General features: G+C 45.4%; 1 protein-coding gene across 6 annotated transcripts in view; it reads left to right on the plus strand.

Moving 5' to 3' along the window:
- The window catches only part of LOC138764865 (DENN domain-containing protein 2D-like), a 137,978-nt gene that overhangs the window by 50,288 nt on the left and 62,492 nt on the right, over positions 1-25,198 (plus strand). For all 6 annotated transcript variants that reach the window (XR_011358334.1, XR_011358333.1, XM_069941255.1 and 3 more), the window contains 5 exons: positions 2,707-2,855; positions 15,775-15,952; positions 19,738-19,779; positions 20,476-20,560; positions 23,837-24,073. Coding sequence is in view for 4 of the 6 variants with exons in the window: in XM_069941255.1 (XP_069797356.1) it covers positions 2,707-2,855; positions 15,775-15,952; positions 19,738-19,779; positions 20,476-20,560; positions 23,837-24,073 (691 nt within the window). In the remaining 2 variants the exon portion in view is untranslated. The remainder of the gene's footprint in view (positions 1-2,706; positions 2,856-15,774; positions 15,953-19,737; positions 19,780-20,475; positions 20,561-23,836; positions 24,074-25,198) is intronic.

Here is a 25,198-nt window from a genome sequence, read left to right on the forward strand (position 1 = left end):
AAGAGGAGGGCAGGCAGTTTCCTGTGGTGACCACTCAGGTGGTGACTCTGAAGGCCTGGATCTACCAACCCTTCCTCTTCCCATCCCCTGGCCCTCCCGTCCCCTCCTCTCTCCCATTCTCACATCAGATCCTTTAAATGCCGGTTGCTGACCATGTCACAGGCACCTGTGAGGCAGAGGCGGGATGTCCTTGTAATGCATCAGCATTTGGTTAAATGTGGCCCTCCTCCCCTCAATCCTGTCCCCATTCCCCCAACCTCTTGTCCCACCTCCTCATACCCTCTCGATCCTGGACCCTGCTGCCACTGAAAAGGCTAGTGTTCCAGTGGAGTGGCAACTCTCAGGGAACCCCCTGGGCCCTCGTTCTAGCTTTGACCCCACCACCCCTGCCACTCCATCCTCCGTTGTCAAAACGAGGGCTGTTAGACCCTACGCCAGCACCATCAGGACAGGAGGCCTGCACTTTTCTAGACTGGAGCATACAGCTTCCGCATCGGAAGTGAGGGAAACCTCTTAAGTCAGAGTTGCGGAGCTGGTATGTCAGTGACCTTCCCTAGCCCCCATGGCTACTTAGCTCAAGGGTCACTTCTGCTTCAATCAGGGCAAGAAGTAAAGTCACTGTATATGTGTGAAAAAGAAATAGTGTATATCATGGCTAATGTGATTTATGGTGTGAAAAATAAAAAATTTAAAAAAAAAAAAAAGGTTGCCATGCAAGTTGGTAAGATGTTTAAGAAGATGTATGATGTGCTGCTCTTTATTGGGGGATTGAATTCAAGAGATATGAGGTAATCTTAATGCTAGTTAGACTAAACTTGGAATATTACGTTCTGTTCTGGTCATTTTAATGAACCATTTAATGATTTCTGTAATGATGTTGATGCTTCAGAGAGAGTGAAGAAATTTACCAGGATATTGCCTGGATTAGCAAACATATGTTGTGAAGCAAGGTTGGCAGAGCTAAGGCTTTTTTTTTCTTTGGAGTGACAAAGTATTGGAGGTGATTTAATAGAGGTTCATAAGATTAAGGGGCTTGGGAAAACTGCAAATACCAGAAGACATCTGTTCCAGGTGGGTGAAAGAAAATTTAGTGGAGACATCAGAGGAAGGTTTTTTTTTAACAGACAGGGTGGTGTTGGAAGGAGATAGTACAACAAGGTCACTCAGAAGTCTCTTAGATTGGATATAAAAAAATAGAGATTTATGGATGTGAATTTGGGAAGGATTTTCATTGATAATTTTCTGTGATATTTTCTCCATGTCTGAGGTGTTAAGGATTCACCATGATCTTTGGCTAATATTGAACTGGAATAATTGTCACCATTGGAGTCAAATAAGTTTGAAACAAAGCAAACAATGAGATATGAGAAGGACTCGGCGGGTCAGACAACATCCACGGAGAGAAGTGCATCAACATATCTAGTCTTGAAAAAGGCCCAAACCAGAAAGCTGAATGATCATTTCTCTTCATGGATGTTGCCTGACCCACTGAATCCTTCCAGTACCCGCGGCTGTTTGCAGTTCTGTTCTTGATTTTGAAACAAACTCCATTTTGTAACAGTCCAAGGTAGCACCCTGAAATATCAGAGAGGATACCTTTGCTTATTATCTTATAGCTGTGAAAATATGTAATGACTGCAGGAGTCAAAATTACTCAACTTTGGTTGTACTTTGAAATAATTCCAAACGCAGTCCTGCCCACTAATGATGTTGATGTTGATTCAGTGATGTTGGTGGCAGAATGGGTGGAAGTTAGAGAAGATTCCTATCCTTTTTACTACAGGCTCTGGTTCAAAACTTCAGGTCATCCCTGCAGGTTATGAACAAAAAAAATCAATTAAAAGTATTATTTTCAAAAAAAAAAAAAAAAAAAAAAAATCAGGGCAAGAAGTTTAAGCAATGGAGCAATGCCAAACTAGACTCTGTTACCTAGTCACCAGTCTAGTACAGGAACATGTCCTTCAACCAATGAAGCCTGCACAGAACATGATACCTTTGTGACCACCTCTCCTCCTCCACCATTCTTTTGTTTGGACATTTCTCTACACCTCGAAGAAGGACTCAGGCCCAAAACATCAGCAATATATCTTTGTCTCCTATGGATGCTGAATAGACCAGGTGAGTTCCTCCAACATTTTGGTGTTTTTACTACAATCACAGCATCTGCAGCCTATCATGTTTTTCTCCAATCAGGCAACATCCTGGTAAATCTGCTCTGCATCCTCTCCAAACCTTCCTGTCATGAATCAACCAGAACTGAACACCATACTCCCCGCTAGAGTTTTATCGAGCTGCAACATTACCTCTCCACGTGTCTGTCAAGCAGCTGCTTAAACAGTCTAATTGCGTCTGCATCCACCACTATCCCAGGCAGCCTCCTTTGGGTTTCTGTGGTCAGGGTCTGAGGTGGAGAGGTTTGAAGGGCCTCGGCATACAACTAGAGGGTGTATGACAAGGGGGCTGATCAAACAGTCGGAACCGAGTTGCTTCTGAAGCTCCTGCTCACTCCTTCATGAAGGGGCAGTGAGAGCTGCAAACATAAAAGCCCACAGATGCTGGAAATCTGAGATTAAAAAAAAGAAACTGAGCTGGTTGAGCAGGACCTGTGGAGTGGCAAGGTTTCAGGTCTGGGACCCTTTCACTGGTTCTGTAGAGGGCTTCTGCATTTAAACCACTGAGGCTTCCCGTTTCCCATGTGCTCCTCAGATCATTGAACTGACGCGACCCTTGGACTCCCGCCTCGAACACGTGGATTTTGTGTCGCTCTTCAAGTACTTGTCAGAGAAGCACATCGTGGACATCTTTGCATCCATGCTGCTGGAGAGGAGGGTGATCTTCCTGGCTGAGGAGCTCAGGTGAGAGGAGAGGGAAGCAAATTCCAGCTAAAGTTTAAATTTGGTATCATCTGACTGTATATACACAACCCGACGTATCAGCGTTTCTCTGGGCCATTGTGCACAAACATACATGCACAAACCCCAGCACATTATAATCACATATACAGCGCCCTCCATTATAAAGACATTTTTTTTCCCTTTATTTGCCTCTGTGCTCCACAGTTTTAAATTTGTAATCAAACAATTCACATGTAACTAAAGTGCACATTTCAGATTTTTATTCAAGGTTATTTGTACACATTTTGGTTTGACCTTGTAGAAATTACAGCAGTTTTTATATATAGTTCCCCTATTTCAGGCCACCATAATGTTTAGGACATTAGGCTTTGCAGGTGTTTGTGAGTACTCGGAGATGTTTAATTGCTTCATTGGTGCAGGTATAAGAGAGCTAGGCTTGCTTCTAAGATTTTGATCACCTTTGGAGTCTGCAGCTGCCATTTTTCATCATGAGAACCAGAATTGTAGCAATGAAAGTCAAAGAAGCCATAATGAGGCTGAAAAACAAGAATAAAACAGTAAGAGGCCTCGCCAAAACTATAGGATCACCAAAATCAACAATTTGGAACATCATTAAGAAGGAAGAGTGTACAGGTGAGTTCAGTAATCACAAAGGGACTGGGATTTCAGGAAAGACCTCTACTGCTAACTCTCAACAAACTGAAGAAAAATCCCCAAATGTTTGTCCGACAGATCAGAAGCACTCTCCAGGAGGCAGGTGTGGATGTGTCCATGGCTACTGTCCGCAGAAGACTTCATGAACAGAAATGCAGAGGCCACACTGCAAGCTGAAAACTACTAGTTAGCTACAGAAACAGGAGGGCTAGATTGCAAGTTGCCAAGAAGTATTTAAAACAGCCTGCAGCATTCTGGAAAAAGGTCTTGTGGACAGACAAGTGAAACGTGAAAATGGTGTTAGTTGGATATGATAAGGGATAAGGTAAGAATTTATCATGTTTGTGTGAAAGGAGACGGAAGGGAGAGACAGAGCTGGAGGAAGGTGACAGAGGAAGAAGTGAGAGGGGGCTTGGGGGGAGCCGTTTACGGAAGTCAGGTCGATATTAATGCTGTCAAATTGGAGGGTGCCCAGCCGGAAGATGAAATGTTGTTCCTCTAATATGCGGGGGGGGGGGGGGGTGGGGGTGGGGTTTGTCTCACTCTGGCAGTGCAGGAGACCATGGACTGACATGTCAACAAGGGAATGGGATGGGGAATTGAAATGGGTGGCCACTGGGAGATCCACGCTATCATGGAGGACAGAGCTGAGGCACCCAACAAAGCGATCTCCCAGTCTGCGTCCAGTCTCTCCGTCGCTTAGGAGAATACAATGGGAGCACCCGATGCAGTAGATGACCCCTGCAGATTCACAAGTGAAACATAGCTTCACTTGAAAGGACTGTTTGGGCCCCTGAATGGTGGTGGGGGAGGAGGTTGGTGGGGTGGGTGATGCTGGTTGGGACTATTGTCCAAAAAGAAACAAAGGACTTTGTCCTTCAGTTTGGGGGGATGGAGATGTTTAGGGGACAGATGAGACCAAGATTAACCTGAATCAGAGTGATGGCAAGAGCAAAGTGTGGAGGTGTAAAGGAACTCTCCAAGATCCAAAGCCATAGTTTGCATCTTGTAGAGTGGTCTCCGTATTTCTGTTCATGAAGTCTTCTGCAGACAGTAGTCACACCTGCCTCCTGAAGAGTGTTTCTGATCTGAAGGACATACGTTTGGGGATTTGTCTTCATTATGATGAGAATTCTTCTGTCATCAGCAGAGGAGATCTTCCTGGGAAGACCAATCCCTTTGCGATCACTGAGCTCACCAGTACACTATTTCTTCTCAATTGTTCCAAACTGTTGAATTGGGTAATCCTAAGGTTTGGATGATATCTCTCACTGTTCTATTCCTGTTTTTCAGCCATCTAATGGCATCTTTGACTTGCATTGGCATAACTCTGGTCCTCGTGTCGAAAACTGGCAATTACAGATTCCAAAAGTGATCAAAATCTTAGAAGCAATCCCAGCTCCCTTAGACCTGCACCAATGAAGCAATTAAATATATCTGAGTGCTCACAAACACCTATGAAGCTAATTGTCCCAAACATTATGGTGCCCTGAAATGTGAAGACTATGTATAAAAAGTGCTGTAATTTCTACATGGTCAAACCAAAATGTACCTGAATAAAATCTGGAATGTGCTCTTCAATTTCATGTTTAATTAAATTTAAAACTGTGGAGCAGAAGGGCAAATAAAGAAAATATATCTTTGTCTCAATCATTATGGAGGGCTGTGTACTTAAAGGTCTAATTTCAAATATAAATATTTTGGGATGATTTACTCAGTTATAGGATACTGTTCATCAATCTCGCAGCCTGCAGGAAGAAGCAATTACCCAGCCTGGCAGTCCTGATTTTGATGTTCCTGTACCTCCTCTTTGATGGTGGTGGGTCAAAGATGCTTTGTGCTTGGCGGAAAGGGTCCTCTGTAATTCTTTGAGCCCTATTTAAGCTTAGTTCCCAGTGAAGATCATTAGTTGAGGAAAGGGAGACCCCAATGATCTCCTCAAACATTTTGATGATCCTCTGTATTGACCCCTAGCCCAATGCTCTGCAGGGCAGACTGTGATCATTGTGGGGCTGAATATGGATGTGCATCTGCCCATGAGTGAGTGTGCTGGGAGTGCCCATATCCCACCCCTAAAACCTGATGTGGTTGAGGGTTTTGCTCCTGACCAGGACAATCTGGGCTCTGATTGTCTTGTTGAATGACAGAAACCCTGAAGTAACAGCAGAAGATTAACTGAAACAGTTGTGCAGTAGGAAGAGATACCCAGTTGGCTTTTCAGATTCTCAACAGAACTGCGGAAGAGAGTGAGTAAGCTAATTCATAGCACTGGAAAAGGTAGGGGTGGATGCAGTCAAACAACGGCAAGTATCTCTGATGAGGTGAGACTAAGTGGGCTGACAGGGTAGTTGTTACCTTATTATACATCAATGTCTGTGTTTGCTGTGGGACATCCCATACAGGCCAGGCTGTATGAGATGAGGGAGGAAGGACTGAACCACTCCTGCAAGCATATCTACACCAGAAATGGCCATTGTTGATACAGGCAGGAAAAGAGTTATTTGCCTACAGCTGGAGAATTTTATATTGTACTGAAATTTGCAACATGCCCAGATCAAAGATGAGCATTGTTCTTCAAGCTTGTGTTGGGCCTTGTTTCAGTAGTACAGGTAAGGGTGTTGAAATTCAGAGGTGAAATGTTTAAAGGGCACCTGAAGGGTACCTCCTTCATGCAGAGGGTGTTAAGTGTGTAGAATAAGATGCCCAATAGGTAGTAGAGGTAGAAGCCAACACAATGGTCAAAGGACATTTAAATAAATACGTGTCGGAAAGAGTCTAGAGAGATATGGGTTGAACGAAGACAAATGGGAAGAGCTCAGGTATCAGGCTAAGTTGGTTAGTATTCTTGAAGTTGGCCAAAGGCCCTGCTTCCATGCTGCAAAACTCTAGGACTCGATGACTCCACAGAAAACTTGCAATAGGTAACTAAAAATCTCATAATGATGGAAGAGATAGGCTAGCAACTAATATCAATAGCCCCTTTTTCCACAGACACCCTGTACCAGGAATTAACTGGTAATTTATTGGTCCAGTGGAAAAGGGATATTGTCTGAATGCCGGCATCAAACGACATAATTTCCCATAGGGGATTAACCACCTCTATCCCAACATATTTGCTGAGGCCAGTGTGCTGATAAAACCAGTGGAAAAGGGATAGTAGAAAGTCACCCATTTCCAGTTGAAGATAGAATACTCCGATCCCTGTGGATGAGTGGGTTCGCTGGAAAAGCAATTAGTATCCCAGTTCAGGGTGGCCCAGTGGAAACAACGCAAGAAGCTTTCTATTCTGGGATACTGCACAGCCAATTAACTGGGATGCCAATGGAAAAGGGGCTAAAGAGGATGCAAAAAAGCTTCTTCCAGAACAAGTAGAAAATGACACTGGAAAAATAATAATGGGAGACAAGGAGATGGCAGAAGAACTAAATGAGTATTTTGCATCAGTGCCAAATGTCCAAAGAGTTTCAGGGAAGAGAAGTGAGTGTAGTTGCTTACTCAAGGGAGAAGGTTCTCAGAAAACTGAATGGTCTAAGGGTGGGTAAGTCTCCTGGACCAGATGAATTGCATCCTTGGATTCTAAAAGAAGTAGTGATAGAGATTGTGCAGGAATTGGTAATGATCTGTCAGGAATCAATAACTTCTAGTATGGTTCTGGAGGACTGGAAAATTGCCAATGTCACCCCACTTTTCAAGAAGAGATGAAGGCAGCAGAAAGGAAAATATAAAGTGTTTAGCCTGACATCAGTGGTTGGGAAAATGTTGGAGTCGATTGTCAAGGATGAGGTTACAGAGTACTTGGAGGCACGTGATAAGATAGACCAAAGGGTTTCCTCAAGGGAAAATCTTGCTTGACAAACTTTTGGAATTCTTTGAAGTGACAAGCAGGCTTGGTAGGGGAGAGACAGTCAATGTTATGTATTTGAATTTTCAGAAGGCCTTTGACAAGGTGCCACACAAGAGGCTACTTGACAAGATAAGAGCGCATCGTGTAACCATTCTAGTCTGAGCACAGCATTGGTTGATTGGGAGGAACAAGAGAGTTGGACTTCAGGGCTCCTATCCTGGTTGGCTGCTGGTTCCACAGGGGTTGGTATTTGAGGCTGCTTCTTTTTATGTGGTACGTTAATGATTTATATATTGGAATGAGTGGTTTTATAGCCAGGTTTGTTTATGATATAAAGGTCGGTGAAGGAGCGGTTAGTGTTGAGGAAACAAGGAGACTGTTGACGTAGACAGATTAGGAGAATGGGCAGAGAAGTGGTGAATGAAATACAGTGATCAAAAGTGCATGGTCATGCACCTTGGTAGAAAAAAATTAATGGGCAGCCTATTTTCTAAACAAGGAGAAAATTGCACATGCAAAGGGATCTGGGAGCCCTCATTTTGAATAGCCTGAAGATAAACTTGCAAGTTGAGACAGTGGTGAAGAAGGGAGATGCAATGCTGGAATCCATTTCAAGAGGAATGGAATAGAAGAGCAGGGATGTAATGTTGAGGCTTCATAAGGCACAGGTGAGACTTCACTTGGAGTATTGTGAGCAGTTTTGGGCTCCTCATTTAGGAAGGGATGTGCCGATGTTGAAGAGAATTCAGAGGATGTTCACAATGATGGATCCGGGAATGAAAGGATTATCATATGAGGAGCATTTGACAGCTCTTCGTCGGTACTTATTAGAATTTTGGAAATGCGAGGGGAACATTAAAATATTTTAAATGTGAAGAGGCAGGGACAGAGTAGATGTAGAAAGATTGTTTTCCATGGTGGGAGAGTCTCGGAGAAGAGAACTCAATTTCGGGATTGGAGAGTGTCTGCTTGGAACAGAGAAGCGGAAGGATTTCTTTAGTCAGAGTGTGGTGAATTTAACGCCACAGGCGGTTGTGAAGGCCAGGACAGAGATTGATGGGTTCCTGATTAGCCAGGGCATCCAAAGTTATGGGGAGAAGGCTGGGCAATGGGGTTGAGTGGGAAAATGGATCCTCTCATGATTAAATGGTGGGGCAGACTCGATGGGCTGAAAAGCCTATTTCTGTTCCTATGCTTTATGGTCTCGTGGAAAGTTATAGGACAGAGTGTGAGGGGGATGGGGAATGAGGTAGCTGCAGACTGAGTGCAGGTGACCTGCAAAGTGATCATCCATCTGGTTTCATCATGAGCACACAATGAGCGTAGCGGTTAGCGCGACGCTTTGACAGCACCAGTGATCGGGGCCAAGGTTAGAATCCCATGCTGTCTATAAGGAGTTTGTACGTTCTCCCCAAGTCTGTGCAGCTTTTCCCTGGATTTTCCTTCCACCGTGTAAGTTAATTGGGTACATATTGTGCGGCACAGAACTGTGGGCCGAAATGGCTTGCTACCTGCCTAATGTCTAAATTTTTTTTAATTTTTAAAAGACAAGAGTAGGATTCAGACATCTGATCTATTGAGCCTGCTTCGCTATTAGATTATGGCTGATCTGGCCCTGGACTCTGTTCCATTAACCTGCCTTTTCCCCATATTCCTTAATTCCCCTCCTGTGCAAAAGTCTTATCTAAATGTGTCTTAAATGTTTTTAATGAGGCAACCTCCACTGCTTCCGAGGGCAGAGAATGCCACAGGTTTACAACTCTGGGCAAATCTCCATCCTACACCTACTCCCCCTGACCTTGAGGCCTGTCCCCAAGCTCTCCAGTTTTGCTTTCTCAGACTTGGAGGAGAAGGACATGTTTTGAACCCCAAACACAGCATGCTGGGTTGGAAGAAGTGGAAGTGAACTGTCGCTCCATTTGGAAGGCCCTTCGACCTACAGAGATGGTGTGAAGGAAAGCGGTGAACACTGAGGGAGAAGGGGAGCAATTGGTGGGGATGGAAGAGTGGGCTCAGGAGTGACAGAGGGAGTAATACCCTTTGAAATACTGAAAGGGTGTGGAGAGAGGAATGTGTGTCCAGTGGTGGAATTCTGAAACTCCATGTAACAGAAAATGGGTTCATTCAGTATCTACCTCCCAGCAGAGCCATAACGGGAAAGCTGTCCCAGTGTCTGGCAGAGAAGGATAATGGTAAGTAGATGTGCCAGAAGTGGATCATAGAACATTAATGCACAGTGAGGGCCTTTAGTCCACAATGTTGCACTGACCTATGTAAAGCTACTTCATCATATTCCCTACCTCATACCCATAGGTGCCTATCTAAGAGACTTTTGAATGTCTCTACTATTTTTTAGCCTCCATCACCACCCCTGGCAGTTCATTCCAGCCCCTGTTGTAAATAAAAAAAACCTTTATCTTCCCTAAACTTTCCTCCACTCACCTTGAACAGATTTCCTCTGGTATTTGCTATTAGCTCTCCAGGGAAAAGGTGTTGGCCACCTGTCCTATCTCAGCTCCTCAGAATCTTGGACAGGTACTCCCCTACTTATAATAATCTGACTTTTTCAAAGTTACGATAGTTCAATAGTGTGATTGTCATTAACTACTTTCATGTAATACATTAAAGTAAGGTCATCACAAGCATTGTTGATTTTTCCAATAAATGTTGATAATTCTTCCAAGATGAATTCTTTGTATCCTCCTTGGTCAATCACTTCTTTTAGTTCAGTCAGAAAGCTTGCAGGGATTGATACAGTGCTGTTGGGAGAGAGTAGGGCAGCGAGATCAGTGTGGGGACTGAAACAATGCTGTTGGGAGAGAGTAAGGCAGCGGGATCAGTGTGGGGACTGAAACAGCGCTGTTGGGAGAGAGAAGGGCAGTGGGATCAGTGTGGGGAGTGATAAAGGGTTGTGGTGAGCTGTTGGGAGAGAGTATGGCACCGGGATCAGTGTGGGGACTGGTACAGTGCTGTCGATGTTATACAAGGTATACCTGTATTCTTTTTCGACTTGCGCCTTTTTTCCTACTTACAATGCATTTGTCGAAACATAACCCCATCGTTAAGTTGAGGAGCACCTGTATTAATTCATTGCTCCAAAGGGAAAGGCGTAACTCCATCAACTTCACTCCGTAAGACATGTTCTCCTATCCAGGCAACGTTCTGTTAAATTTTCTCTGCCCCCTCTCCAAACCATATGCATCCTTCCTGTAATGAGTCAACCAAGATTAAAAACAATTCTCCAAGTGTAGTCTTACCAAATGTTAGTAGGTGATCAAAAACCAGGGGAATTGTTAAGAGATTCATTCCCAGAGTGTGGCAGCAAGCGTGGGTGATGAAAGGGAGGTGGTTGCGAATTACAGAGGTCATAGGGTGGCTGTTGTGGCAGACGGAGCATAGGTGCTCAACAAAGTCTGCTTCCAGTCTCTTTGATATAGAGGAGACCACAACAGGAGCACCAGATGCAATTCATGACCCCTGCAGATTCACAAATGAAGTGTTTCTTTACTTGGAAGATCTGTTTGGGGCCCTGAGTGGTGATGAGGGAGGAGGTATGAGTGTAGGTGTAGCATTTCTGCGGTCACAAGTAGGTGCCGAGGGGGTGATAGTGGGGAATGGAGGAGTGGACAAGGGAGTCACCAAGGGAGCAGGCCTTGCAGATGGCAGAGAGGGAAAGTTCCATCCGGCAGTTGGATCACATAGTAGCTGATGGAAATAGTGATGGAAATGGCAGAGATAATATGCTGGAAGCGGGAGCTGGTGGGGTGGTAGATGAGAACAAGGGGACTCAGTCCTTGTTGCACATGGGGGTAGAAGGGCCCAGGGTAGATGTGTGGGTAATGGAGGATATCTGGGTGAGAGCTGAGTTGATGGTGATAGAGGGGAAGCCTCGTTTTTAGAAGAGGGAGGACATCTCGGATGAACTCACATGGAAGACCTCGTCCTGGGAGCAGACAGAGGAATTATAGGATAGGAATGGAATCCTGACACGGTGTGAAGACTGACCCCGTGTTTTTTTGGAACATGGGAAGAAGCACACGTTCAAACTCCTCACAGACAGCGAGGGATTGGAGCCCAGGTTATTGGCACTGCAAGACCTAAACACTGCACCAACCCTGCCATCCTTTTAACCATTTAACCACTGGAGCCACATTCTTCCTGACCTTTGGACTTCATAGCTTTCTGCACATCTGTCAGAGCCCTCTTTATCCCTGCCACTCCAAGAAAGACCTCTCTAGTCTCTCCTCTTAGAACATAGAACAATACAGCCCAGTACAGGCTCTTTGGCTCTTGATGTTGTGCGATCCATATATTTCTTCCAAAAAAAACTAGCCCCTCCATACCCCATAACCCTCTATTTTTCTTTCATCTACATGTCTGTCTCTCTCTTAAATACCCCTCATGTTTCAGCCCCCACCACCATCCCTGGCAAGGCATTCGAGGCACCCACAACTCTGTGTATAAAAATAAACCCTTACCCCTGATGTCTTCGCTCCCTTTCACTATGTACTTATGTTCTCTGGTGTTTGCTGATCCTGCCCTAGGAAACCAGTGCTGGTTCTCCACCCTATCTAAACCTCTCATAATCTTGTAGAACTCCATCAAGTCTCCTCTCATCCTCTACGCTCCAAAGTGGAAAGTCCCAGCTCTGCTAACCTTTTCTCATGAGATTTGATTCCCAATCCTGGTGAATCTCCTCTGCACCCTCTCCAGGCCTTCCACATCCTTTCTATAATGAGGTGATCAGAACTGAACACAGTACTCTAAGTGTGGTCTTACCAAAGATTTGTAGAGTTGTATCATGACCTCTCTTCTCCTGAACTCAATCCCCCTATTAATGAATCCAACAATCCCATAGGCCTTCTTAACTATCCTAACAATCTGTGAGGAATGTATCCATTTAGACCCCAAGGTCCCTCTGTTCATTCACACTCTTAAGCAACTGACCATTAACCCTGTATTCAATCTTCTGGTTAGTCCTTCCAAAACTCATCACCTCACACTTATCCAGACTTTTCTGCCCATCTTTGCATCCTTTCTCTTGTAACCTTCGACAGTCCTCAGCTCCATTCACAACTCCTCCAACTTTTGAGTAATCCGCAAACTTACTGACCCATCCTTCCGCCTCTTAGTCCAGGTCCTTTATAAAAATCGCAAAGAGCTGGAGATTCCTGCGGCACTCCACTAGTCACCAATCTCCAGGCAGAATACTTTCCTTCCATTACTACTCTCTGCTTTCTTCACACAAGTCAGCCTACCTCGTGACACCTGCCAATAATCTTGAACTTGAGGCATTTCGGGGAGAGAACAAGCTAGACAGGAAATGAAACTAATTGGATTGCTGGGCTAGGAGCTGGCGTGAACCCACGGGGACAAATGGATTCCTTGTGTGCTGTCAGTAAAGTTTTTTCTAAATGAAGCATTCAGTAAGAGAACAGAATGACAGGAAACCACATGAATCTACAGCCTTTATGTGCTCTATTTGCAGTAGTGATCAGCTTTGTAATCTGTTCAGCCCTGTAGAGCAGGTTTGTCACTTCAGTTCCAGGGTAGGAGGGGAAACACATAAGAGAGCTCAGTTAGGGAGATCCCACCACGAGCACGGGACACAATGTGAGTGACTTTATCCTGAGGTAATGTGGCCACTCTATAAAACTCTACTTAGACCACATTTGGAATATTGTGTTCAGTTCTGGTTGCCTCACTGCAGGAAAGATATAAAAGCTTTGAAGAGGGGTTAGAGAAGATTTATTCAGGATGTTGCCTGGATTGGAGAACATGTCTCTTGAAGCAAGGTTGACAGAGCTCAGGCTTTTCTTTTTGGAGCAAAAGATGAAAGATGGATTAATAGAGATATCATGAGGGGCTTCGATAGGGTGGACAGCCAGCACTTCTTCCCTCGGATGACAATAGCAGCACCAGAGGGTGTCTGTTTGAGGTGAGTGGAGGAAGGTTGTTTTGCACAGAGTGGTGGGCACCTAGAATGCATTGCCGGGAGTGGTGGTGGAGGCTGATACAATCGGGATATTCAAAAGACTCTTCATTAGGCACATGGATGCAAAACATGTGGAGGGTTGTGGGTTGAGGGAGGGAAGAGTTAGATTGTTGTCAAGTAGATTTACATGGATCAGCACAACATTGTGTAATGTTCTAATGACTGGATTGTCAACCATTGGTTGAGGGGGAGGTCACTGAATGTGCAGCTTGAGCCTTAGAGTATGGCACTGGGCCTTCACCCCAACCCCTCCATGCCGACCAAGTTGTCATTCTGGGCTAGTTCCATTTGCATGTCGAGAAGATCACTGGGGTCTACCTTTCCTCTATTGATGACATTCACTGTGAGTTTTGCTTGAATTGGGCTCAAAGAATTATTGAGAACCCTTTCCATCCGGTACGCAGTATCTTTTATTCCACTACCCTCAAGAAAGAGGTGCAAGAGCATCAGGACTGCCAGGCTGGGAAATAACTTCTTCCCACAGGCTGTGAGATTGATGAATGGTATCCTGTAACCAAGTAAATATATTTAAATTATATCTTTATTCATCCATGTGATTATTTTGTGCTGTGTCTTATGTCCGTACATGTTGTCCAGAGAAACACTGTTTCATCGGGTGCAGTCAAACTTGATATCCCTCCCTTACTTCATAAGTCTCAAATGTCAGATTGATCCCAGATTCATAGCTTTCCCTCCCAGCTCGATGCATATTCTGATAACCCTGTTGTGGATGAGTTTAAAAAGATGGCCCCCTCGGCTCTGGACATTAGACGGATGGTCTAATTAAGGTATTTAATGCAGTAGAGGAGAACGGATTTTCTTTGGCAGATACTTCTGGGGTTGGAATTAGAAATGCTTCTCTCTACCCTTTTACACAGCGCTTGAAACCCAGGTGTTATCTGCCTTTCGAGCACTGAGTGAACACATCAAAGGCAGATTGGGTGGGGGAGAGGGGTTTGGTCTAAACTTATCCAGCTTCAAATCTGCCAGAGGTGGAGCGTGTCCCTATTCATTTGCTTTGGGAAGCTGGCTTGATATGTAAAAGGACTCTCTGACCCAGGTTTTCTGCTCTGTGTGAACAAGCAAACTGGCTTCCAGAGATAGGTCATGTATACGGCAATAACGTGGATTTTCAGTGTAAAAAGGGCTTTTGTCTAATACAGTAGACCTAGGGGCAAGGCCCAGGGGCAAGGCTGAGCAAGACGTGTGACTGATCAGTAGAAGTAACATTGTAGCAATCAGTAATCTGGCTAGGAACGTTGGGATCAGTGCTGACTATCTCAAATGCACATTGGACACCTTTCAGAAAGTATTGCTTCAGGGCACAATGTGAGCCATGAGTGTAGAAGGATCTGGAGGTGTGGTGGGGGGGGGGGGGGGTCGGGGTCCAAGTCCATTAGCTCCTTGAAAGTGGGTGGACAAGTAAATCGGGTGGTAAAGAAGGTGTGTGATGTGTTTGCCTTCACTGGGCAGGGCATTGAGTATAAGAGTAAGGAGATCATGTTGCAGCGGGAATACTGTGTGCAACTCTGGACAGAAGAAATTTACCCAGATGTCACCTGGATTAGATCACAAGATATGGGAGCAGATGTAGGCCCATTGGCCCATTGAGTCTGCTTCACCATTCTAACAATGAGCTAATCCACCCACCCATTCAGAGGGAAACCTGGGGAGAAATTGGACAAACTTGCTTTGTTTTAATTGAGGCATCGGGGGTTGAGGGGAGACCTGATAGAAATTTATAAAATTATGAGGGTGGGTAGTTGGAATCTTTTCCCAAAGGTAAAGGTGACACTTCCGAGAGGGCATCCATGGAAGGTGAGGGGGCGGGGGAAGTTTACGGGAGTTGCGTGGGTCAGGGTTTTTTTTTTGCTGCAGAGAGTAATGGGAGCCTGGAATGGGCTGCCAGGGGTCGTGGTGGAATTAGAAACTATAGTCGTGCTGAAGAGGCTTCTAGATGAGGTATGTGAACAGCAGGGAATGCAGGGAGAGGGATCGTGTGCAAGTAGTATAGATTTAATTTGGAGAACAGAGAGCTGTTCCTGTGGGGACTATTGTATATCTGAGATTTTCCCTCTGTGCCTGTGGTTGGTGAGGAGGATGGATGTCCACCTCCAGCTCAGGGGAGACCTGGTCTTGTGGTGTGGCTGAGGCTTTGGTGTTCTGGAGTGAAGGGCTGGGGTAGGATGAGTCACGAAATTTGGGGGTTGGGGTCAGACACTCGGGTGGAGGGTGAAGACAGGTAGGTGCAGGAGAAGTGTAGGGAGTTAGAGGTATCAGAGGGTGAGGCAGGAGTCAGAAGAGAGTGGTGATAGAGATGCAAAGGGAGCTGAGGGCCTCGATTAAAATAATTGTTACAAAAGAGATAGTGATGAGCAAACTAACGGGACTAAAGGCTAACTGGGAACCCTCGTCTCTCCCCACAGCACCCTGTCTCAGTGTATCCATGCTGTGGCTGCACTGCTCTACCCCTTCACCTGGCAGCACACCTACATCCCCGTGCTGCCTAAGATCATGCTCGACACTGTTTGCTCCCCTACCCCCTTTGTGGTGGGAGTTCAGAGGCAATTCCTGGAAGAGGTGCAGGAGCTTCCCATTGAGGAGGTGAGTACCAGGACAGAGCTGAGATCTTGTTGGCGGGGAGCCAATCAGAGGCCCCAGCAGAGAGAACGTTGTGCAATGAGGCGGGGGGGGGGGGGGAGTAGCATGAGACTTCAGCGGGGTGGGAGACTGTCCCTGTTATATTCATCTTTGTGATTTGAGCCCAGCTGATTCGCCAGGGTAAGGGGGTGAATGATGAGGGGAGGTCAGAGTTGGGTTCTTCTGGTGGAAGATTTCAGGTTCTATCTGCCATGCAGTGGTATTGTAGTGTCAATGACCAGGGTTCAAATCCATTGGTGTCTGCAAGAAGTTTGTACTTTCTCATTGTGTCTGCATGAGTTTCCTCCGGGTTCTTCAGTTTCCTCCTATGTTCTAAAGATGTGCAAGGTTAGTGGATTAATTGGTCAAGTGGCTGTATTTGGGCATGGTGGTCCAGAAGGGCCCGTAACTGTGCTGGATCTCTAAATTAAAACTGATTAGAGCTATTTCATCCCAACCTACGCCCGATGGCCAGGTCTGAGCCAGTCCCATTTGCCTGCATTTGGCCCATATCGCTCTGACCCTTTCCTATCTGTGTACCTGTCTAAATATCTTCTAAAGGTTACAATTGGCCCTGCCTCCACCACTTTCCCACACCCATGTAACACCTCTAGTTTTAGATTCACTCAAAATGCCACTGGTCAAGCTTTGCGAGCTGCTTTGAGCAAATAATCGATTACAACCATTCCACTCCACTTTCCCTGCATTCTAACACTTACTGTGAGTCTTGCTATGGACTCACTGACCTTTCTCATTGTACCCGTGCACTCTGTAACTGTGCTCTTGCCCCACTACTTTTGTATGAAGGCTAGATTTGACTTACTGGACTGTTTGCAGAAAATCTCTTCTCACCACCACCAATATGAGAATAAACTTGAATTTATTTCCAATTCAAGTAATCATTACCCTGTGCTTATAAATCTACACTGCGGCAGCTTTTCACAAAACTTCTGCAAGTCTACAACCACCCCGTCACTCTCGACTTCAGGACACATCCAATCCTGTCCTGATTACTTATCTACTTTAATAATTTACTTCTACGTTGATAATCTTGCATTCCTCCATGTAACCCTTTTTCCACTTATCTGCTGACTGACAACTTTTTCTCTATACAAACACTCTGCTTTTATTTTAATCTTCACTTTCTTTCTGATTCTCTTGTTGTTAACCCACTTGGGGGGATATGGGCCAAGCAAATTGTGCAGAGGATGTGGAGAGTCTGCAGAGAGCTATAAATAGGTTAAGTGAGCGGATAAGAGTTTGGTACATAATGTTGGTAAATGTGACGTCATCCACATTGGAAGGAAAAAATAGATCAGATTATTATATAAATGGTGGAAGATTGTAGCCCGCAGTTGTGCAGAGGGACCTTGGAGTGCTTGTGCATGAATCACAAAATGTTGGTTTTAGCTGCAAGAGGTTATTCAAAAGGCAAATGGGATGTCAGCCTTCATTGCTAGAGGGGTTGAATTTAAGAACAGGGTGGTTCTGTTGCGACTGTACAGGGTACTGGTGAAGCTGCATCTGGAGTATTGTATGCATTTGTGAGGAAGGATATACTTGCTTTGGAGGCAGAGGAGGTTCAACGGGTTGATTTTGGAGATGAGGGGGTAATCCCATGAGGAGAGGTTGAGTCACCTGGGACTATTCTCACTGGAATTCTGAAGGATGAGGATGTTGGAAAGTTCTTGTGGAGATACAAATTATAAAAGAGATGATAAGATGGAGGCAAGAAAGTTGTTTCCACGGATAGCTGAGCCCAGAACTAGGGGACATAGACGCAAGATTTGGGGAATAGGTTTAGGATGATGGGGAGGAACAGCTTCTCCCAGAGAGTAGTGAATCTGTGGAATTTTCTGTCCAAGGAAGCAGTAGTGGCTGCATCATTGAATATATTCAAGACTCATTTGATAGATTTTTGCACAGGTAGAGAATTAAGGGAGAACAGACTGGTAAGTGGAGCAGAGTCCACGGCCAGATCAGCCATGATCTTATTGAATGGTGAAGCAGGCTTGATGTGCCAAATGGCCAACGCCTGCTCCTTGATCTTGTGCTCCTGTGTTAAAATACGAGGTGGTTCGCTCAGAAAATCTCCATGTCATTGTGGGTGGGGCGAAGAAACATTGGGTGGGGGTGGGAGAGGAAACTCTTGTGGGTGTCACCAAAGCAGCCATGGAAATGTTGTGCGTGGGATAAATCTGGAAATTGGAGGTCCGTTTATAAGATTAACCCAATAATTATGGCGACCTTAACCTAAATGTAGACTGTACAAACCAGGTGAGCTACAGTGGTGTACAGGATGATCATTTTCCAGATGAATACACTGAGAAGCCAATGAGGGGCTTAATTTAGTTCTAATGTTACTTAATGAGCAAGGGTGAATAAATGATCTGCTGGCTAAAGGACCTTTGGGAAACAGTGATCGTGGTGTATATATACAGAATATATACTTGTATTTAGATTGTAAACTACTTCAGTCTTAAATCTTAAGGAAGGAACTATGAAACAAGGGAATGGTTCACTGTTGAAGACTGAAAAATTATGTTGGAATATTTGATGCTTCCATTATTAGTCCATTACCATGGCCTTACAATAAATCACTGGTTCCTTCTTATTAAAAGGCAGGAATAAGTCACAGATACTAAGTATTGTGCCATGATAGCAAATGGAGTCCATTTTGGCTTAGATTCTACAGCAACGGAATAATTACACTTGTGTAGCAGCTACACTCCAATTGATCCATCACGCTCCATCCCCATCAGTTCTGCAATCCTGTCACCCACTGCTTGGTGTTTCCTCTCGGCTCTGGTTCCCACCCTGGTGTTCTGTATGTCCCACCTGCCCATCCTCATCAGCCTTAACATCTGTCCTATGTTCACCGACTGAGCACAGATTATCCCTGGACTGTCCAATGAGGGTGCTCCAGCCTGGAACGCTGACCATCCTTCCTCTCCCATCATTGCTGCCTGACCCGCCAAGTTCCTCCAATAGCACTGTATCTGTCCATGCCACCGAGTCACTGAATCCCACTCACTCAATGTCTGGCCCTGCGGCACTGCAGATTGACCCTGAATTCCAACACCCCCCCCCCCCCCCCAGCACTGACTGTGCAGAATTTGCACGCTCTCCCTTACCACGTGTCCTCCCGCATGCCAGCTGCCGGTAAAAGATCCCCATTGTAATTCCCTGGGAATCTGTGTGAGAGAAGAGTGTCACAAGGAAACGAGTTAGTTGATGGGATTTCTTTGAGAGTCAGATTTGAAGGCCTGTCCTTGAGTTGTAAGGAAATAGAATAGAAATAAAAAATAAATTGGTGACTGTTCAGAATCTCAGGTGTTTGACATCAAAAGCAATTTTGTACCAAACTACTTCCAACAGGAAATGAGTCATTACATCAGGAGAGCAATTCCAGCATCTCCTCCTCTCATTTTCCTGCAGTCCTGACCACCTTCTCTCCATCAACACCCCTTCAATCACCTTGTGACCATTTCTGCTGCACTTGGGACAATTTACAGTGACCAATGAACCGACCTGCTTGTCCTTAGGGTGTGGTAGGAGTCAGGAGCACGTTGTAGGGGGGTGGGGGGGTTAACTATACAGTGGTATGCAGACTCCACACAGACAGCAGCTGAGCAAGGGTAGCGCAGTGAGGCTTTACCTGCTGCACCACTGAGCTGCTTCGAGTGGTGAGAGCGGAGCCTTTTAAACTGACCTAATTTGATTAATTGAAACGCACCCTTGTGTTTTAGGGGTTGATGGTGGATCTTCACAAGAGAGCTTTCTTGAAAGAGGTGAGTAGATGCTTTCCGAATGGAAGTAGATCTTGGTCGAAGGATGTTGGAATGCTTGCAGTCCTGGTTCCCAAACATGGACAATATCCCCACTCCCTCACACGGGGGCGGTGGGATGGGAATTGAGCGAGGTTAGATTAAACCTATTCTCGACCAGTTGTCAAGTCCATAGTTGGACAGAGCTGAGAGACATGATGTTGGCTGGCGGTTAATTCTGTACTCCCCACAGTAATTACATTTGTACCCAAGCTTCACCCTTGCCTTGGATGGAGAGAGTGGGTGGTTCCCAAGTCCACCCAACCCCCCCTATTGAGGAATTGCCCCAAGTTTTCTCCAAGGATGGGGAAGGCATTGCACCATTTTCACCACTGGCTGGGGAGGGATGGATTGCACCAAATTTTCAGCCAGGGTTGGGAGTTGAAAATGTCTGGTCAGCAACAAGTTCAATACAATAACCTTTCCCCCAAGCCCAGGGTGACTGCTTGGCAGTGAATGTTCCCATCTGCTGTCAGCACTGAACGTAATGCTCCCAGCTGACGTGGGCCCTTGTGGATTCCAGCCTCAATCCACTGGCGCGTTACCCAGCAAGCTGCTGGATCCTTGCAGCCCCCCCCCCCCCCCCCCCCCACCAAGGTATCCGCGGAGGGCTGGCTATAGGGCTGCTTCTCACTTCAGCTCTCTCTTTCTCACCCATAGGTTGGTGATGAGCATCAACTCCTGCCCAACAAACTGAACAAGGAACTTCTGGAGACACTGAAGCACCAGAGGACGACCTGCCAGTGTAAGGGAGCCATTGCTTGTCCATCTCCACTAAATGCAGCCCCTCCATCCATAGGGCTTGCGGATCCTGTTGGCTGACCATGACCTTTTGCCGAAGAACTCAGGACCAAAGGATCTATCTTGCTCCTCTAGTGTTCTCAAATTACTTGCCTTGTGCATAGATCTTTGAGATTTATCTGGTGGTTCATGTTTTTCCCCCACTTACCTCTTCAGTCAGAGAACAGGCCCTTCAGGCTATCTGCCTTCTAGGCTTGTCCCCTTTGTCAGTCATTGGTCAACCTCCACTGCAGAATTCCTTGCCCATGAGAATGCTTTGGGTTTGTCTGAACCCACTACTGGAGGTAGCAGTCCAAATATCCACATTTCTCTCTCAGCTTTGATTGGTTAACTCCAATTGTTGCATCCACAGTAAAACCAGCTTTAACTAGTTAATTAATGGCCTGGACCTATCTTGAAAAATCAAAGAGAGACATTCTACATTTTCTTCAGAGTTGCTGTAGGAGGTAGGGAAGTGGTGAAGAGGGACTCAGTGGACAGATCCATGAGTAGAAATGGTCAGTTAACATTTAGCGTCGGGACACTTCATTGAGACTGGAGGGAAGGGGGTGAGATTATATACAGGCAGTCCCCGGATTTCGAACGAGATCCATTCCTAAGTCTGTCTTTAAGTCAAATTTGTAGGTAAGTTGGAACAGGTACATCTCCAGCACTTACATCGGATTTACACTTTGGAGCACGTCTTCAAAGATAAATAAGAGAAAAATTTAACCCCAAATACAGTTACACACTCATCACAGAGTTAATGGCAATGTGATCTGATTTAAAATGGCAGATGTCGTTCTCCTTCCTGGAGCCAACGAACCGCTGAAGCCACGCATCATCCATTCACAAGTATGAGTTGTTCATAAATTGAATGTTCTTAACCTGGGAACTGCCTGTACATAAAGGAGGAATTAGCTGAGGGAGGGGCCCAGAGGTGAATGGCACAAGGTGTGAGAGGTGGAGGGATAGGTTGAGGGAGAGACCACTGGGAAAGGGGAAGGAAAGGAAAGCGGTTGGCGATAGGAAGCTTAAGTTTAGACCCACAAAGAGAGTGAGATGTTCAGGGAAGCAGTCACCCAGCCTGTGTTTGGTCTCACTGATATAGAAGAGGCCACACCGAATATACCGCATGCAGCAGATTAGGTGCGTCTAGTGAGTTTAGTCTTAAGATTAGCCTCCCCCTTCTTGTGGTCTCTCCTTGGACCTGATTTTCCATCTCTTAAACCTTTTGGTCTATCAACTCTGGGGCCCTTCCCCAGCTGCTTTCCCCCTTTCTAGGCATCATTTCACCCCTCTCCCTCCTGTCTCAATAAAGGGTCTAGACCCAAAATATTGACGATCACTTCTACCCACAGATGTTATCCCTCTGGCAATTCTTTGTCTGCTTGAGATTCCAGTATCTGCAGCTTTTGTGCTGAGGTTTGGGATCACAATACAAGGAAGTTACCAGTAAATTTGATGAAGCAAAGGCTATGGATGTTGTCTATATGAACTTCAGTCAAGCCTTTGTGAGGTCCCATATGAAGGTTCAGATGCTCCGTATTCATGGTGAGGTAGTCAAACTAGATTTGACATTGGCTACACAGGAGAAGCCAGAGAATGGTGATGGATAAGTGGTTCTCAGACTGGAGGCCTGTAACTAGGGGGGGTCCCTCAGGAATTAGTGTTGGGACTATTGTTGTTTGTCATTGAAATCATTGATCTGGATGATAGCGTGGTAAATTGGATCAGCAAGTTTGCAGGTGACACAAAGATTGGAGGTGTTGTGGACAGCGAGGATGGCTTTCAAAGCTTGTAGAGGTATCTGGACCAGTTTGAAAAATGGTCTGAAAAATGGCAGATGAAATTTAATGCAGCAGATTTACCAGGATGTTGCCCGGAAAGCAGTCTTGTGAGGCAAGGTTAGCAGAGCTGGGACTTTTCTCTTTGGAGCATAGAAGGATGAGAGGAGACGATGGAGCTCTACAAGATTATGAGGGGCTTTGATCGGGTGGACAGCCAGCCCCTGTTTCCCAGGGCAGGATCAGCAAACACCTGGGGACATATGTACAAAGTTATGGAAGGGAAGGTTAAGGGAGACATCAGGGTATTGTGGGTGCCTGGAATGCCTTGCCGGGGATAGTAGTAGAGGCTGCAACATTAGGGGCATTTAAGAGACCCTTAGACACATGGATGAAAGAAAAATAGAGGGTTGCAGGGTAGGGAGGGCCTAGTACTTTTTTTTGTTTTAGAAAGGGATCTATGGGCCAGCATAACATCAAGGGCTAAAGGGCCTCCACTGTGCTGTATTGTTCTATGTTTAAGTGTGAGGTGTTGCATTTGGGGAAGGACAAACAAAGAAAGGACGTACACAGTAAACGGTAGGGCCCTGAGGAGTGCGGTAGAACAGAGGGATCTGGGAATACAGATACATGCTCCCCTGAAAGTGTGTCACAGGTGGATAGGGTTGTAAAGAGAACTTTTTTTCATATTGGCCTTCATAAATCAGTATTGAGTACAGGAATTGGGATGTTATGGTAAAGTTGTATAATGCATTGGTGAAGCCAAATTTAGAGTATTAGGTGCAGTTTTGGTCACCTAACTACAGGAAAGATATCAATAAGATAGAAAGAGAGAAGAGAAGATTTACTAGGATGTTGCCTGGACTTCAGGAACTGAGTTACATGGAAAGGTTAAACAGGCTAGGAATTTATTCCTTGGAGGATAAAAGAACAAGGGGAGATTTGATAGAGGTTCATTAAAATTGAGGGGATAGAGTGAAAATGTAGATAGGCTTTATCCACTGAGGGTAGGTGAAATACAAACCAGAGGACATGGGTTAAGGATGAAAGGGGAAAGGTTTTATGGGGAACATGAGGGAATGGTGGGAGGGTGGAATAAGCTGCCAGCTGAAGTGGTGAATGTGATCTGAACCTTAACATTTAAGAAGAATTTGAACAGGTACATGGATGGGAGGAATGCGGTGGGCTATGTACTGGGTGCAGGTTAGTGGGACTAAGCAGAGTAAGTTTGTCACAGACTGAAAGGGCGGAAGGGCCTGCTTCTGTGCTGTAATGTTCTGTACTTCTATGCACAGATATGGGTGAAGATGGATGCAGTCAATTAAACAACAGCTTCCCCCTTTTCCGAGTGGGGAAAGTGATGTGGGGGAGGGGATGTGAATGTGCTCTCCGCTGATGGCTTCTGGTGTGTCTGCAGTGACTCTGTGGTCATGTTAATCTTCATCTCCCAACAGCCAGTGAAGAGTTGAACAAGCTGGTGACCAATTCCTTTGTGGTCTTCTTTGTTAAAATTGTTGGCCACTACTCGGCTCATCTCAAGCGCAACAAGGATAGCATCATCTTCCAGGAGAGGGAGTTCCTGAAATCCGTCACATCCAAATCCATACGGAAGTTTCTCAAAGTCTTCATGAGGACCCAGATGTTCTCACTGTTTGTGGAGGAGCTCCAAGGACACCCTTTCAGTGGGGAAGGTGAGGCAGGAGATCTGAGTGACCTCTGGGTCCCATGTCAAGGCAGCCCCCAGTTTATCACCGAGTTCCCTTCCGGAGAACTACTGGTAGCCCGGGCTGTTCTTGAATTGGAGCTGGTCGACAATGGTGTCTGATTCGTGGGGGATGGGGTGGGAAGGGTGACAGAGTTGGGATGGGAGAGAGAGAGAGAGAGAGAGAGAGAGAGAGAGAGAAGGCAGGGAAAGGGTAGCTGTCCCTCTGCTTCAATGAGTGGATCTGCTCAGCATTCTCAGCTTTGCCTTGCACCACCTGGCAGAAGCTGCCAGCAGATCCATCCATCCTGATGATATTGAATTCATGCCCTTAAAACTCTCATGCAAACGCCAACGAGCTCCAATCTGCGAACCCACCGCGCATGTGCCAACAGAAGACTCCCGCATTCGCACAGGAATCAGAATGGCTGCGCCCAGCCTATGGCCGACTAACAAAGTATGCACATTTTGGCTCTTGCATGCCCTGTATCCCTGATATAGTTTGTCAAATGTAAATTTTATATTTTTTCTTATAGATATTTTTTAAAATTTTGGTCATATGTGCTGATGGACGTAATTCGCATAGGTCACGTCAGGGAGTACCTGTAAATAAAATTAAAAGATTATAAATACAAAAGATGGACCAATAGTAAATATTTAAAGTTCCCATAGTGCAAAAAAAAGTTTTACACTTGCGCACAGTTCTTTTTGTGGTGTCAGAGTAGTTTTTGGTTGGTGAAGTCTGCGGAGGTTCAAATGAGTTGGGGTAAAAAGTGTTCTTGAATGTGGGGATGCTGGTCTTCAAGCTTCTGAACCTTCCGCCCAAAGGTTGCAGCGATAAGGGGTTGTGACCAGGGTGAAGGGGGTCCTTTATGATGTTGGCTACTTATCTGATGCAGCACCTCACATAGATGTCTGCAGTGGAAGGGAGGTCTTAGCCTGTGATAGATCAAGCAATGTTTGCTAAGTTTCTCTATCATATTTGTGTATTACACTTAATTCCCAAACCAGACTGTGATACAACCAGTCAGTGAACTTTCCACTTGCCGCTGCTGAAGTTTGATAGAGTATTTGCTGATCTGAGTTTGCCTGGAGGTGGTGATGATCTGAAGTG

This window comes from Narcine bancroftii, chromosome 5 (assembly GCF_036971445.1).
Source record: "Narcine bancroftii isolate sNarBan1 chromosome 5, sNarBan1.hap1, whole genome shotgun sequence".
In the NCBI taxonomy this organism is placed as follows: Eukaryota; Metazoa; Chordata; class Chondrichthyes; order Torpediniformes; family Narcinidae; genus Narcine; species Narcine bancroftii.